The sequence below is a fragment of the Ylistrum balloti genome, unplaced genomic scaffold (genome assembly GCF_031769215.1).
Source record: "Ylistrum balloti isolate Yb309-2 unplaced genomic scaffold, AGI_CSIRO_Ybal_v1 Utg370226, whole genome shotgun sequence".
NCBI lineage: Eukaryota > Metazoa > Mollusca > Bivalvia > Pectinida > Pectinidae > Ylistrum > Ylistrum balloti.
Genome location: NW_026782188.1, coordinates 814,020 through 828,976, shown reverse-complemented (window position 1 = coordinate 828,976; position 14,957 = coordinate 814,020). Strand labels below are relative to the sequence as shown.

At 36.0% G+C, this 14,957-nt stretch overlaps 2 protein-coding genes across 2 annotated transcripts in view; one reads left to right on the top strand and one right to left on the bottom strand.

The window, feature by feature from the left end:
- LOC132551894 (U3 small nucleolar RNA-associated protein 6 homolog) overlaps positions 1–14,957 on the bottom strand; it is a 144,275-nt gene that overhangs the window by 76,534 nt on the left and 52,784 nt on the right. The gene's annotated exons all lie outside the window — the stretch shown is intronic.
- On the top strand, positions 3,192–13,885 carry LOC132551896 (uncharacterized). Its single transcript, XM_060216041.1, has 2 exons — positions 3,192–3,343; positions 12,518–13,885. The coding sequence occupies exon 2, from the start codon at positions 12,595–12,597 to the stop codon at positions 13,402–13,404; it is 810 nt and encodes a 269-aa protein (XP_060072024.1). The 5' UTR covers positions 3,192–3,343; positions 12,518–12,594; the 3' UTR covers positions 13,405–13,885.

The following is a 14,957-nucleotide window of genomic DNA, read 5'->3' as shown; positions in this document are numbered from 1 at the left end:
AGCTTTGGTGAAATTTGAGAAAAGGTATCAGTTTTGACAATACATTGTGCAGAAGTACTGCTTAACAAAAAGCTAAGGTAGCACAGTAATACCATATCTGTATATGTGTACATTTATACCACACCTGTAAACACGTACATTTATACCACACCTGTACAGTTACACCATACCTGTACAGTTACACCACACCTGTACAGTTACACCACACCTGTACATATGTAAAGAACAGTTATATAGTAATAGTATACCTATATTAATCAATAAACATGTATATACACATAAATCTATATGTAGTTACACATCATTATGATAAATTTACACACATATAGTAAAAATACAGGGATAACTGATCACAAAGTTATTAAATGTCAAATGTCCAAGAGGAGAGACAAGACACTTTTTCAGTATGTATAATTATCCCATCTATTCAGATTCTATCTAAACTTGCCCTGCTCTGCATATTCGAACCTGAAAACCCCCCTTCCCCCTCTGGGTTTTGAATTTAAATTTCAGGAGGTGTATATTTCTAGAGATACGTGGTCGGAATCTACAAACCCAAGTGTCATTTTTTGCCTACATCCCCCAGTTAGGTAATTATGGGGTGAATGTCACACTGTGAGAGAGGTGTACCTACGATTAGAGACTTGGGGGACAATGATGTATAGATATACTTAGGTACCAAGCTCATGTCATTGAGGTAGACTTGACACAACTCAAGTGTAAAGAGCAGTCAAGGAAAGTGAACAACAGATATACAGCCCATACAGGTGCCTTACTCTCAACAAACCATTAATAACTATTTATCATATCATGTGTGGTGGTAGATGTGGTCCTGTAACAGTATCTAAAGCAGCTTCCAAAGTAGAAAACACAATCCTGTTTAATTAAAAAAAAAAGGAAGGGGTTTGTTATAGAATTACTTTGAAACAAATCCATACATTTTCCAGAATAATGCCGCACTGACAAAAGCAGAAATATAGATATGGTAAAATCAGAGAGGCTTTGGGTTCACCAACCAAGTACAAGCACACAGACAGGTTTATCCACCAACTAGACTCAAACATGTAGGCTTATTTACCACACCAACACATACAGGTAGGTTTATCTACCAACTAGACTCAAACAGGTACGCTAATTTACCACCCCAACACATACAGGTAGGTTTATCTACCAACTAGACTCAAACAGGTATGTTTATTTACCACACCAACACATACAGGTAGGTTTATCTACCAACTAGACTCAAACAGGTACGCTTATTTACCACCCCAACACATACAGGTAGGTTTATATACTAAACAGATAAATATAGGCAGGTTTTTATCACAAAGATGGCACAAACATGTAGATTAATCAACCTAGTAGACACATACAGGTGTGTTAAGATGTACCCATCATGAAGATTTATACAACTCAAAAGTACCTATCAGGTACATTTATACAGGTAACATGTACTCATCAGATTTATACAGGTAACATGTACTCATCAGGTACATTTATACAGGTAACATGTACTCATCAGATTTATACAGGTAAGATGTACTCATCAGGTAGAATTGTACCTGTAAGATGTACTCATCAGGTAGAATTGTACCTGTAAGATGTACTCATCAGGTAGAATTGTACCTGTAAGATGTACTCATCAGGTAGACTTATATATATATAATGTACCTATTAGGTACATTTATACAGGTAAGATGTACTCATCAGGTACATTTATACAGGTAAGATGTACTCATTAGGTACATTCATACAGGTAACATGTACTCATCAGGTAGACTTATACAAGATGTATCTATCAGGTACATTTATACAGGTAAGATGTACTCATCAGGTAGAATTGTACAGGTAAGATGTACTCATCAGGTAGAATTGTACAGGTAAGATGTACTCATCAGGTAGAATTGTACAGGTAAGATGTACTCATCAGATAGAATTGTACAGGTAAGATGTACTCATCAGATAGAATTGTACAGGTACGATGTACTCATCAGATAGAATTGTACAGGTAAGATGTACTCATCAGATAGAATTGTACAGGTACGATGTACTCATCAGGTAGAATTGTACCTGTAAGATGTACTCATCAGATAGAATTGTACAGGTAAGATGTACTCATCAGGTAGAATTGTACAGGTAAGATGTACTCATCAGATAGAATTGTACAGGTAAGATGTACTCATCAGGTAGAATTGTACAGGTAAGATGTACTCATCAGGTAGAATTGTACAGGTAAGATGTACTCATCAGGTAGAATTGTACAGGTACGATGTACTCATCAGGTAGAATTGTACCTGTAAGATGTACTTATCAGATAGAATTGTACAGGTACGATGTACTCATCAGATAGAATTGTACAGGTACGATGTACTCATCAGATAGAATTGTACAGGTAAGATGTACTCATCAGATAGAATTGTACAGGTACGATGTACTCATCAGATAGAATTGTACAGGTACGATGTACTCATCAGATAGAATTGTACAGGTAAGATGTACTCATCAGATAGAATTGTACAGGTAAGATGTACTCATCAGATAGAATTGTACAGGTACGATGTACTCATCAGATAGAATTGTACAGGTACGATGTACTCATCAGGTAGAATCGTACAAGTAAGATGTACTGTATGGCCTACAATGTCACAATCAGGTCAACCTACTCCATCTTTTGTGTACAGGTAAGATTGGAGTACTCATTAGCAGAATGCCTCTTGCTCAAAAGGTCTAGAACCCCCAGATGCCATATAGGACATAGAAGTCCTAAAAGAGGTGAGGAAATCTCCTTGTGAGTGTACCTTTTTACACCTCAGTGTCATCGGCCAATCAGAGTGGCCGTTCCAAAGAAAACATACAATGACCTGGGTCATTATCTTAATCTAATTATCTCTAGGTCAACATCAACTGGCGTTTAACTGATGTGTATATGTGTAGATAAATAATTCACAGAATGACCAATAGTAGCCACCAACTAATTTGACAAGTACCTGTCAATGGCCATCTGTGTAGATAGAGAATAATACAAATAGGGTAGCCTGCCTAATCTGGCTACAGTAGCAGTGGATGTATGGATTACTACTCCTAGCCAGGACCTCAGGATATCTGCCTCCCAATAACCAGGCTCACATACACACCAGCAAAATACAGCCAAACTTCAAATTACAGTAATTATTGCATAACACCAGAAGTCAGTGTCGTTACTAAATCTGCATGTTAAGTGATGGAATCCTGAATCTGGCCATCCTGTTGGATTAGTGGAATACTAAATGGCAGTGTTAGTGTGGGTTCCTGGAGCACAACATGGAAACTTTTATTGATATTCTACAGTGATGGCATGTTAAAGGTAGGTCGGATGTATCAGAGAAGACAAACTTGTGTGTATCAAATATTCAAAACTGCATGTGTTTCGTCACCTCAGAGTAAGTACCTCAGTTATCAGGAAGAATTATTTCCATACCAACAAAACCGATCACAATTTTTAGAGTTGTAATCATAACACTATAAGACAGACCTCTAGTCATTACTTTATCATTTCAAGAGATCAGAAAAAAATGTCTGTACAATTCTTTATAATGTATCCATTCTTAAAGAATGGTTATCAAATTTAAAAAAGATACTTTAAGATGTTTTATATCTACAATGAAAAATACAACTTTTTTGTTTATCTATTTATCTAAGACAATGCTTTATATTTGTATTGAAAAAAACAACTTCTTTTGTTTTCCGATCATCTAAGGCAATGTATTCTATATGTTAATCTATTTTCATCCTTGCATACAATAACTAAACATAACGTGATATATTAAGATAAAAAAGAACACATGTATATCCAATAAATTGACAAAGTGTTTCCATCACAAAGTTAAAGCTGGTTTGATATTTAACAAGGATCACTCAGTATTTCTGAAAACAGTGTTTAAAAATCTTCACTTTCCAATGAAGACACTTTAATTGAGAAGTCCTTAATCAATTCAACAGTGTTTTATCTGAAGACAAAGACATGTTTGACTCTACAGCTAAAACAGTGAGAATATTGTACTTTTCATACAGGCAAACTTGATAATTTCTACATTTGTATCGTATTCAGATAAATGATAGAAACAAATTTATTTTATTACTGACAAAGCAACTCAATAATAACCTCCACATCAAGTTTTTGTAAAAATTTATTACAGATATCAACCTTTTTTTTTAATTTCAATTTCAAAACCTGATGCAACACATGATAAGTTGTTCAGTGACTTTCTTCTTGTAATAATTATACATCTGAAAGAGAAACTCCTAGTTAAGAATTAAAGCATGCTCGTGAACAAGATTCTTTCTACAATTTACACAACAATCGGTTTATACCAAGGACAAAATTAAACATTGCTTTGTATGTGTCATGTCTCACAATAATCATAACAGTAACACAGGGTTTTAAGGGATGTATATTGAGAAAGACTTCCCTTTTGTTTAAATGTCACTGCCCCAGTTCTCAGTTTGAGGATGTGACTTGGATCTGACTAAATCTATATTGCTGTTATTGAAGTAGAATGCTTACCCTTTCTGAACACCTGGTCTTAATATTCTTGTACAAAAGGTAACCATGTAAATCTTTCCCCTCTGTATATATTCTGCCTTTGATTCATCAGAATTTCCTTTCTGATATTTTTTTTCTAACCTTTTTTTTCTAATTTCTCACAAAAAATTCATTTCTAACAATCAGATGGCAAAATAATTCCATTTGAGATTCATTTAATTTTCAAAATACCAAGTTTCTTAAAAATATCAATTTTCTGGTACAATCGGTTTTCTATGACATTCCTTCTAAGTGTAAGATTCTTAGAAATAAAGATTCGTTTTTCCCCATATTTGAACAACTCACTCAGTGTGTAATTGCCAACCTTTTCACATGGATTTCTGTTATGATTGCTTTAAGCTGTATGTGAATTTCTGTCTAAATCATTTACATGTTATCAAAAGCTAAAATGGAAAACATGCAAAACAGCAGTGGAGAAGGTCTCCACAGGGCATTATACTACTTCTGTGAGATAAGAGCTAAACAATCGTCTTTAAATTTCAATTATACAACTTAATGAAATGATGCTTGAACAACTGTATAAATTACTACATCCTCTCCGCCAAGACATAAATAACTATTTCTGTTCAATTATGCTCAAAACAGATCCATTACTAGAATGAGTCAGGCATCCGTATCAAATTAAAATAATGTAATTGGGATATTGACAACAAAAAAATTCATCAAGCTGATTTACACGACTGAGAAATAATAACGTTATTACAAGACCTTAGTCTGAAATCCATTTTTACCACCAGGATTTGACACCAGCCTCTTCCTGCATGAAATGGGAAAATTAAAGATTTTTTTTTTTTTTATAATTGGGGAGATATTCCTAATTGTTTCCTTAATATGGAAAAATAACACACTATCCTGCAAATAAAACAGCATGTTTTCTGCTTTAAAATAAGTTAAATAAATGTTGATAGTCTGCATGAGACAGAAAATTACATGAAATGATCGAGACTGACAAAACAGTGAAGGTACCTTAGCAACTGACTGAGTCAGTTCTGGTTGAAGTACCACAGCAACTGAAAAAATCCAATACCGGTTGTGTTACCATAGTACCTGGTAAAGCCAATACCGGTTGTGTTACCATAGTACCTGGTAAAGCCAATACCGGTTGTGTTACCATAGTACCTGGTAAATCCAATACCAGTTGTGTTACTATAGTACCTGGTAAAGCCAATATCGGTTGTGTTACCATAGTACCTGGTAAAGCCAATACCAGTTGTGTTACTATAGTACCTGGTAAATCCAATACCAGTTGTGTTACTATAGTACCTGGTAAATCCAATACCAGTTGTGTTACTATAGTACCTGGTAAATCCAATACCAGTTGTGTTACTATAGTACCTGGTAAATCCAATACCAGTTGTGTCACCATAGTACCTGGTAAATCCAATACCAGTTGTGTTACTATAGTACCTGGTAAATCCAATACCAGTTGTGTTACTATATACTACACTTTTTGTAACTGATAGAATCAGATCAAGAACCAGACAAAATCAACAATACCATTTTTGTATGATCTCAGTAACAATAGGTCTCCTACTTTTACAGTCTAGTGAGCCAGCTGCCTGTGTTGTTGCAGAATACTTTGTGGTCAGTCAGAACTGACCATGTGGTGTAATTCATAGCGACGGTCATCAATTGATTTCTCCCAATAATATTTAATGAATAAAGATTGACTGAGCTAGTGTGTTTAGTCTGGACAAAGGGGCCTGGAAAACTTGGGTCTGAATGGAGCACAGGTAGAATGGAACAAGCATGGACCTTAATTCTACTGCTATTGTGATTTAATCAATTTAAATGTGACAAAACACATTCAAATGTTTCTTTACTAAGAAAACATATTTAAGAAAGAAAATAGGCTAAGTTGTGGTCAATAGTAGTGAGATATATAGACTGAATTATTGGTCGTGGCCAAGGCTATATAGCCCAGACAAATATTTGTTTAAGTTTTCCCTCAATAGTACAACTCACTGAAATGAATCGTGTTGCTTGCAATAGCTAAGTTAAACAAAGCCAAGACTACACCATTGGGTAGCAGATCACAGTACAGGCCACTAATTGTGTGTATTATCATTCACATTAGTCTCCACCAGCCTATCATTGGAATTGGATATAAAAAGATTTCCTTCAGTTCTGATTTCATGGTGTGGAATAAACTATATCAACATCTCACCACCTTCTCTCCAGGCACACAGCCTCAGGTATTTATGATTATAGCAGGGCCTGGTTTTCTCTCCAAATTAGTGTTGTTCTCAATAATCCGTTAAGATTTAAAACCTAGAACTGCCTTAAACCATTTTTTTTCTTTTAAATTGCTAACAATATTTTGATGAAATTGTATGGCAGACTGTATTTACACCTTCAGGTCATGAGACGTATATTGCCTTTGACCTCTGAACCCTTTGTCAGTCGTCTGTGATACCTGTACAGCAGGCTCGCTTTACACTGTAAGCATTTCAGAGCACATGGCTGGGAGGTTTACCTGTGTGTCCTTTTCGTGGATGGAGTTTATGCATATTATGCCAGTTTTCGGTTGTGTTGATTAGTTTTTTTGAGATTTATTTATTCCAATTCAAGGTAAGATATGACTACTTGTGGTTTGATGTATTAAATACACGAGTTTACGAGACAAAAGCTATTCCATACTATGATATTCTAACTACGATGACAAACATATATCCAACAATGTACCAGACCTGTATACACAGGAGTCACCACCAACTCAATCCTGTTTAAATGTTACTGAGTAATCCACATTTACTGACATGTATTTTGTTGATGATAAAGATAGCCTTGTATAGTTAGCTATCTCAGTAGGTCTGACAACATTAAAACAGCTAATTTATCCAAGCCTATTTAATTACCCTAATATAGATCTGATGTAATACACCTGTGTGAAGGATTGTATGAACACATGTCATCTTCATTAACATTTAAAGAATTCTTCATTTACTGACTTGACAACAAGCAGTTATATTGTCTTGTATCACCGACCCCCTCCAAAAGACTCACCAAGCACACATAATATTGTCTTGTATCACCGACCCCCTCCAAAAGACTCACCAAGCACATATCATATTGTCTTGTATCACAGACCTCCTACAAAAGACTTACCAAGTACACATAATAATGTCTTGTATCACAGACCTCCTACAAAAGACTTACCAAGTACACATAATAATGTCTTGTATCACAGACCTCCTACAAAAGACTTACCAAGTACACATAATAATGTCTTGTATCACAGACCTCCTACAAAAGACTTACCAAGTACACATAATATTGTCTTGTATCACAGACCTCCTACAAAAGACTTACCAAGTACACATAATATTGTCTTGTATCACAGACCTCCTACAAAAGACTTACCAAGTACACATAATATTGTCTTGTATCACAGACCCCCTACAAAAGACTTACCAAGTACACATACTATTGTCTTGTATCACACAGCCTTTCTAAAAGACTTACCAAGTAAACATAATATTGTCTTGTATCACAGAAGCTCTCCCTGTGATTTACCAAGTACACATAATATTGTCTTGTATCACACAGCTCTCCCTGTGATTTACCAAGTACACATAATATTGTCTTGTATCACACAGCTCTCCCTGTGATTTACCAAGTACACATAATATTGTCTTGTATCACACAGCTCTCCCTGAGATTTACCAAGTACACATAATATTGTCTTGTATCACACAGCTCTCCCTGAGATTTACCAAGTACACATAATATTGTCTTGTATCACACAGCTCTCCCTGTGATTTACCAAGTACACATAATATTGTCTTGTATCACACAGCTCTTCCTGTGATTTACCAAGTACACATAATATTGTCTTGTGAGTTACTAAGTACAATTGTCGATGTAAAATTGTCATGAATCTTAGGTGCCCCATTGAGTTACCAAGTAGAAATATTGTCTTGTGAGTTACTAAGTACAGTCGTCGATGTAAAATTGTCATGAATCTTAAGGTGCCCCATTGAGTTACCAAATAGAAATATTGTCTGGTATTGATGTATGACCATGTGAGTTAAAAAGTGTTTATTTCATTTTCTAAGTGTCAAGATTTCCTTACTGAAAAGATATTGCTTACTAATGGCTAGGTCATGAATATTTTTAATATATAACTGAATTTAATAAATCAAAAACATGACTGATGATATGCTTCAACATACATGTATCAAAGTATGTTTAAACCTGATTTACAGGAAGTACAGAAAAGCCGTAAGAATGTTATTTTTCTATTTTATTTGTAGTTTTAAGTGTTTTTATTGTTTCCAATAAAATGCTTTAGACTTCCACTATAAAGAATTAGCTAACAGTGACCTAAAGTGTTCCTGATAGCATTGTCTGATAACATAACACACACACAACATTAGGAGATATTATCTCAAGGCAGTGTGTAAAGTAGACCGACATAAAAAGATATAATAATAAAGATATGGCTATATTTACGAGGTATTTTTTGTTACTTGAATCATGATATCAAGGGTGTGAATGTTCAAACATACTGCATTATATGTTTCTTCATTTTAAATCATAAAACCAGTGAACTATATAAGAAACACTTGCACATTTACCACAGCTGGTAAGTCAACCTGATCTGTTAACGTATTCAGTGAGGAAACTCCTTAACTTTCCTAGATGTACATGAATTATTAGTGCAATCATGTTGACAGTCGTGCAGGTGTTGGCTATAATGATCACATACCTTGGTATGTAAAGCATTTTTATATATAAAACGGGGAACACATATCGCCCTCTACGTTAAAACAGCGATCACAATATGCTGTAGGCTACACAGCAAGCCAAAAACCCCATGGGCTGTCTCTAGCATTACTTCCTAACTATGAAAAATCAATCACTGTCTCTAATTTACACACCTTTAATCCTGTAACACTAACTACTCGACAGGTAACTACTACAACAATACACATTGTATTACAAATATCACCAATTCTTCATATTACAACAGGTTTCCCTTCAACAATAAAGAAAAAAGTTTGATTTTTAATCACAGATTGTAGACCACAAGTTTCTGTCCAGACTTGCACCAGCAGGTTAAAGTTGTAAGTAGGAAATATTGTTACAAACAAACAAGGGATCTTTCACAACTCTCAACTTCACGTGCAGTTCATGATACAAGTCTCTAGTATTTTCAATACCTTTTCTGCAAGAAAACAGAATTTAGAATTTTATCAGTTTGAGGGCAAACTTAAAGCAATTCTAATGCACTGTTAGTATCACTGGTATCACAGTTCCTTTACATTACCAGGCCAGTAAAACAATGTATAATTAAGCTAACATAAAAACTAAAACTTAGGACGTCACTTATTTTCTTTAATATCAAACACAAATGTCAGAAACCTATTCTCAGCTTATGTTTGTTGGTTTATTTTTGAGATCAGCTAATTTCCTAATTTTCAGGGTAATGAATCACCTATATCATACCTCACTTCAGTTAATTCCTTAGATGGTGTTTAAATTTTTTTTTTTTTTTACATGGACATGAATTTCCTTGCTATTCCACTGCTTTCTTTATATGGAAGACCTTTCCTGAGAGTGAATGTTGGACTTGGTCCTTGTTTGGCCTCTGAAGAGCTCACTCTGGTAGACAGTCTTGTGTCAATGATTTTGTGTACCTTATGAAATTCAAGCCATTCAATGGATATCAAATTACCTTAATATTTGTAGTGTATAAATAAACTCTCAAAAACTAAAAAAAATTAACGTACTAGACCTCATAAGTCTCGAGCAGCTGTGGAAAACCAAACACAGGCCATATAGAGAAATACAGAAACACAGACCATACATAAAAACCAGACACTGACCATATAGAGAAATATTGTGTTATAGACATATCACAATGTTATATATTAAAAATTGTTTAAGGAAACTTTCAAAATTTTCCTTTATGAGAAAATTTTCCATTAAAAACTGTATTGTTCACAAAAGATTTTTTCTTGTCATTGAAAAGATGAAAAAATCCCAGAAGAAATTTTGCCACACCTCTAAATTACCAATATCCTTTTTGCCTACTGGTAATGCATGTTTGACAAAGGGAGTTGTGACAGAGTGTTAGCTATGGGTGTAAGTTACACCAACAGGTCACACCTGTGCTACAGGTGAGCTTGACCACCAGCAGTTAATGCCACAAGGCAAACACCTCGGAGACCAAGACTGTCGCCTGCTTCCTTGTGTACATCAGGCACAAGTCCACTGCCTGAGGATAACACGTACATCACTTTCTGCTGTCTGACAACTGGTTTAGGATATTTATTAGTCTGCTTTGAAGTGCATGGTTCTGAACCTCCAGGTTTGGTCAGATCATGTCTTTCAAAGCATACAAATATCTGACTGGCATCTTCAATTAATACATAGCTTAAATTGTACTTTAAAGAACAATTAAAAATCTTATAAACGCTAACAGTGTGAATAGCTATACATTTCATGTTTGCTAACTTAGCCAGGACAATAGCATTTGTTTAAAGTTTCTCTTGTTAATTCTCCATTTTCCTGGTAGTTTTACTCCTGTCATCTCCACACTTATATCCCTGCCTGTCATCTCCACACTTATATCCCTGCCTGTCATCTCCACACTTATATCCCTGCCTGTCATCTGCCTGTCATCTCCACACTTATAACCCTGCCTGTCATCCCCACACTTATAACCCTGCCTGTCATCTCCACACTTATATCCCTGCCTGTCATCCCCACACTTATAACCCTGCCTGTCATCCCCACACTTATAACCCTGCCTGTCATCCCCACACTTATAACCCTGCCTGTCATCCCCACACTTATAACCCTGCCTGTCATCCCCACACTTATATCCCTGCCTGTCATCCCCACACTTATAACCCTGCCTGTCATCCCCACACTTATAACCCTGCCTGTCATCCCCACACTTATAACCCTGCCTGTCATCCCCACACTCCCAACTCTAACTCCCATCCCAACACTCCCAACCCTGACTCTCATCCCCACACTTCCAACCCTGCCTGTCATCCCCACACTTATAACCCTGCCTGTCATCCCCACACTCCCAACCCTGACTCCCATCCCAACACTCCCAACCCTGACTTCCAACCCTGACTCTCATCCCCACACTCCCAACCCTGACTCTTATCCCCACACTCTTAACCCCTGACAAATGGGTCACTATAGGGACCATCTAACAGGAATTTTGACTTGTCTCAGGTCACATGTTGTAAAATGAACATAAGTGGGTACATCTAAATAAAGTCGTGTAGAAAACCACGTTCCCCACAATTATGGCTGGGTCACCCGGTTCTTGTGCAGTCTAACGTCAAATAAGAACCGTTCAGGAAACACTTTAAAGCTTTTTGATAAAATTATAATCAGTATGGTGCTACCATGCTTTTTTAATTGGTTGAAAGTTAAAATCACATGGTTTGGTTTTGAAGGGTGTAATTACTGTAGGGTCTGAACCCAAAGGACAGTCCATTTTCACCTGATAAGGTCAATTATCCATCAAGATTATCCTTCATTTCCTATGTTGTGGTTCATTTGAGGTTAGGGAGAAGGTAAAGACAAGGAAAGTTGATAAGTTTTCACTGGTTCTGGGTGAGTGAGTTAATGGCTGTAGGGTACAGACAGTAAGATACACTACAATGATCATCAGACAGAACCAGTAGCTGTGCAGGTACACAACCAGCACATTTATGTAGGACATATAGGTCTATTTAGGTAAAATATTACCATGGAATTTGTTTTTAATACTTGAAATTCTATGTTTAAAAATAACTTGTAAATAATGAACTTTTAATGTCTGTGTATTTAAATATATATCTACACCTACATATGCCATACCAATCATTACAGTGTAGAGTTAACATGTAATACTGAGCAGGATGTTTTAGAGATGCGAGGCGGTCAGTCATGGAAATCTAATGATTCTTGTTTTATTTACAGACTGATGTATGGAACTGGACCTGCCCTAAAATCATGGTGGCTTACAGCTGGCTGCACGATGAAACACCAACTTCAGCATGACAGACATAATGACACTCAACTACCTCTTTTTTCTTGGAATTGTCATACCGTGTATAATCACCATCACCCTCTTCATCGTGTTTATATTGTGTTGGAACAAATACAGACTACGTAAGGAGATCATGACCAAAAAGTTTGATCCCCACAAGAAGTTTCGTTCAGGGAGAGAGGCTTATAAAGTGCCACGTCCTCCCCTACCCCCAAAATGGATCTATAGAACATCAAACTCCCAAGATGGCCAGAGTATTCTACCGCATCATAACAAAGCTTTCGACGTCAGTCCTGACACTCCTGCGGAAGACACCAGACACATGTACAATACATTCCATGACAGTGGTATGTCAGAACTAAGTGAGATCCAGTACCGATTTGAAAGACAGCGTCCTCATTCTCAAGCTTCTACAGACTCCGAGGACTCGGGCTTCAGGAGTTCGCGTTCGGGACAATACTTACACAGTGCCCAAAATAGTAATGCACAGGAACTACCATTGTTTAAACCCCTAGATAGCTTATCTCAGCCTCAGACTGTTAATATCCCCCCAAACTGTGATAATGTAAGAATATCTAGTCGCCGGTCAAGACGGAAAAGTAGGTCTCCGGCCAATCAAAGGACTAGACAGGAATGTCCAGCCAATCAGAAGACACGACAGGAATGTGTTGATGTGAATGAGATTCTAACAGATATAAAATCACAACCTCTATCAGTGATATCGCCACAAATGGGACAGCTGACTGTTACTATGGCTACAGTGCACCACCCAAACATAGAGGAGCGGGGTGCAGCCATGGCCTACTCTGTTGTATAGTGTTACCAGTGATATACAATAGATGTGTGTAAGAGAGAAATCTTCAATGGTTGTGATTATTGGGGTTTACACAACCAGAACCAGTGATTTCTGTTGTATGATGGGATTTATTATAAAGTGTGTTCAACTGATGGTTTAGACTATCAGTGTAAGAATCTGTGATACAATCACTGATTCTTCCTATATTATAATGACCCTACAAATCCACAGTTCTGTCAGGGGTCAGAATGGGCAGAGTAAAATTGTATCACAATGTAAATGTGTGTTAGTGTGACCCTTTGTGTAGTAGAATTTCAAACCATTCACAAGTGCTGCATGTCAAGAAAGAAAAATGTTGTGCTATTGTCATAGTTTGAAATTTTCATCTTTATATCTTTTTTGTCCGATATCAGATTGAGTACATGCAGAATCTCCATTACCATAGGACCCTGTTTTGTGAATTATGTCACTTTTTTTAAAACTTTCAATTCTTAAACATCTGTACTCAGTGAGTGTGACGTTTTTGTAAATTGTCAATTTCTACAATTTTTAAAACAATATTTTCTACAAAAACTGAAATCCTAGTGCTGAGTCAGACATTGGTTACTGTGTGAGATCTCCGATCTATTATACAACTCACAAATCAACAAACTCTACACAAGGGACTTTTATGTGATATTGTAATGAATCGTTTTGTGATATAAAATACATTATATACAAAATGATATAACAACACCAACAATTCTCTGAAGTTCTTAGGGCCATACTACTGTATTTTTACATGACATAAACTCTATATAATTCAATAATTTATATAGATTTTTAACGTGATCTTAGTCCTCCATTTTGTGCTCCTGGAGTTTGTTGTAAACAATGGTCTGATATTAACTATACCATGACACAAAGTCTACACGTAGAACTTCTGCCAGTGTTGTTTTCAATACACCATTCATCAGCATTTCATGTATCTATTTTCTATTTACCGATAATATCCATCACTGGGATGTCACCCCTAATACTGAGAATGGATTGGCCAGATCAAATGAAGAGGATGTGTTCAATAGTTCTTTTGGTGGGTGGAGGGTTACATTGTCGACAGCAACTCTTACTAGGGACCGTGAGCAAAATAACTGTCAAGTATAGTTAAAAATTGTCAATGATTTGGCTGCGTAAACATCACAAATGGACCTTTATCTGTAAATACTGTACTGTACACATTATTTATTTATGGACATAGCGTTCCATTTAGCTGTTAATATTACGCAATGCGATCTGAGAAACGCATTCAGGATAGTATAAAATATCTGTTTGGTTAAAATTTAATGTGTAATTTGCTGTTAAGAACGGGAATTATACATAGAGGTGTATAGCTTATCGCTTTCAAATTAAGTTTTAAAGCACAACACCTCTGGTACAGTTTTGAAGTGGTAAAAAGACACTTTATCTTAAACAGTGTAGGATTATACAAAGGCAATTTAATGGAAAGATTAAATCTTTGTTTCAAGAAGAAACAAAATAAATAGAATACTTGAAACCCTATCAACTTTATAGTTATCAATAGTTTTTAACTGAAT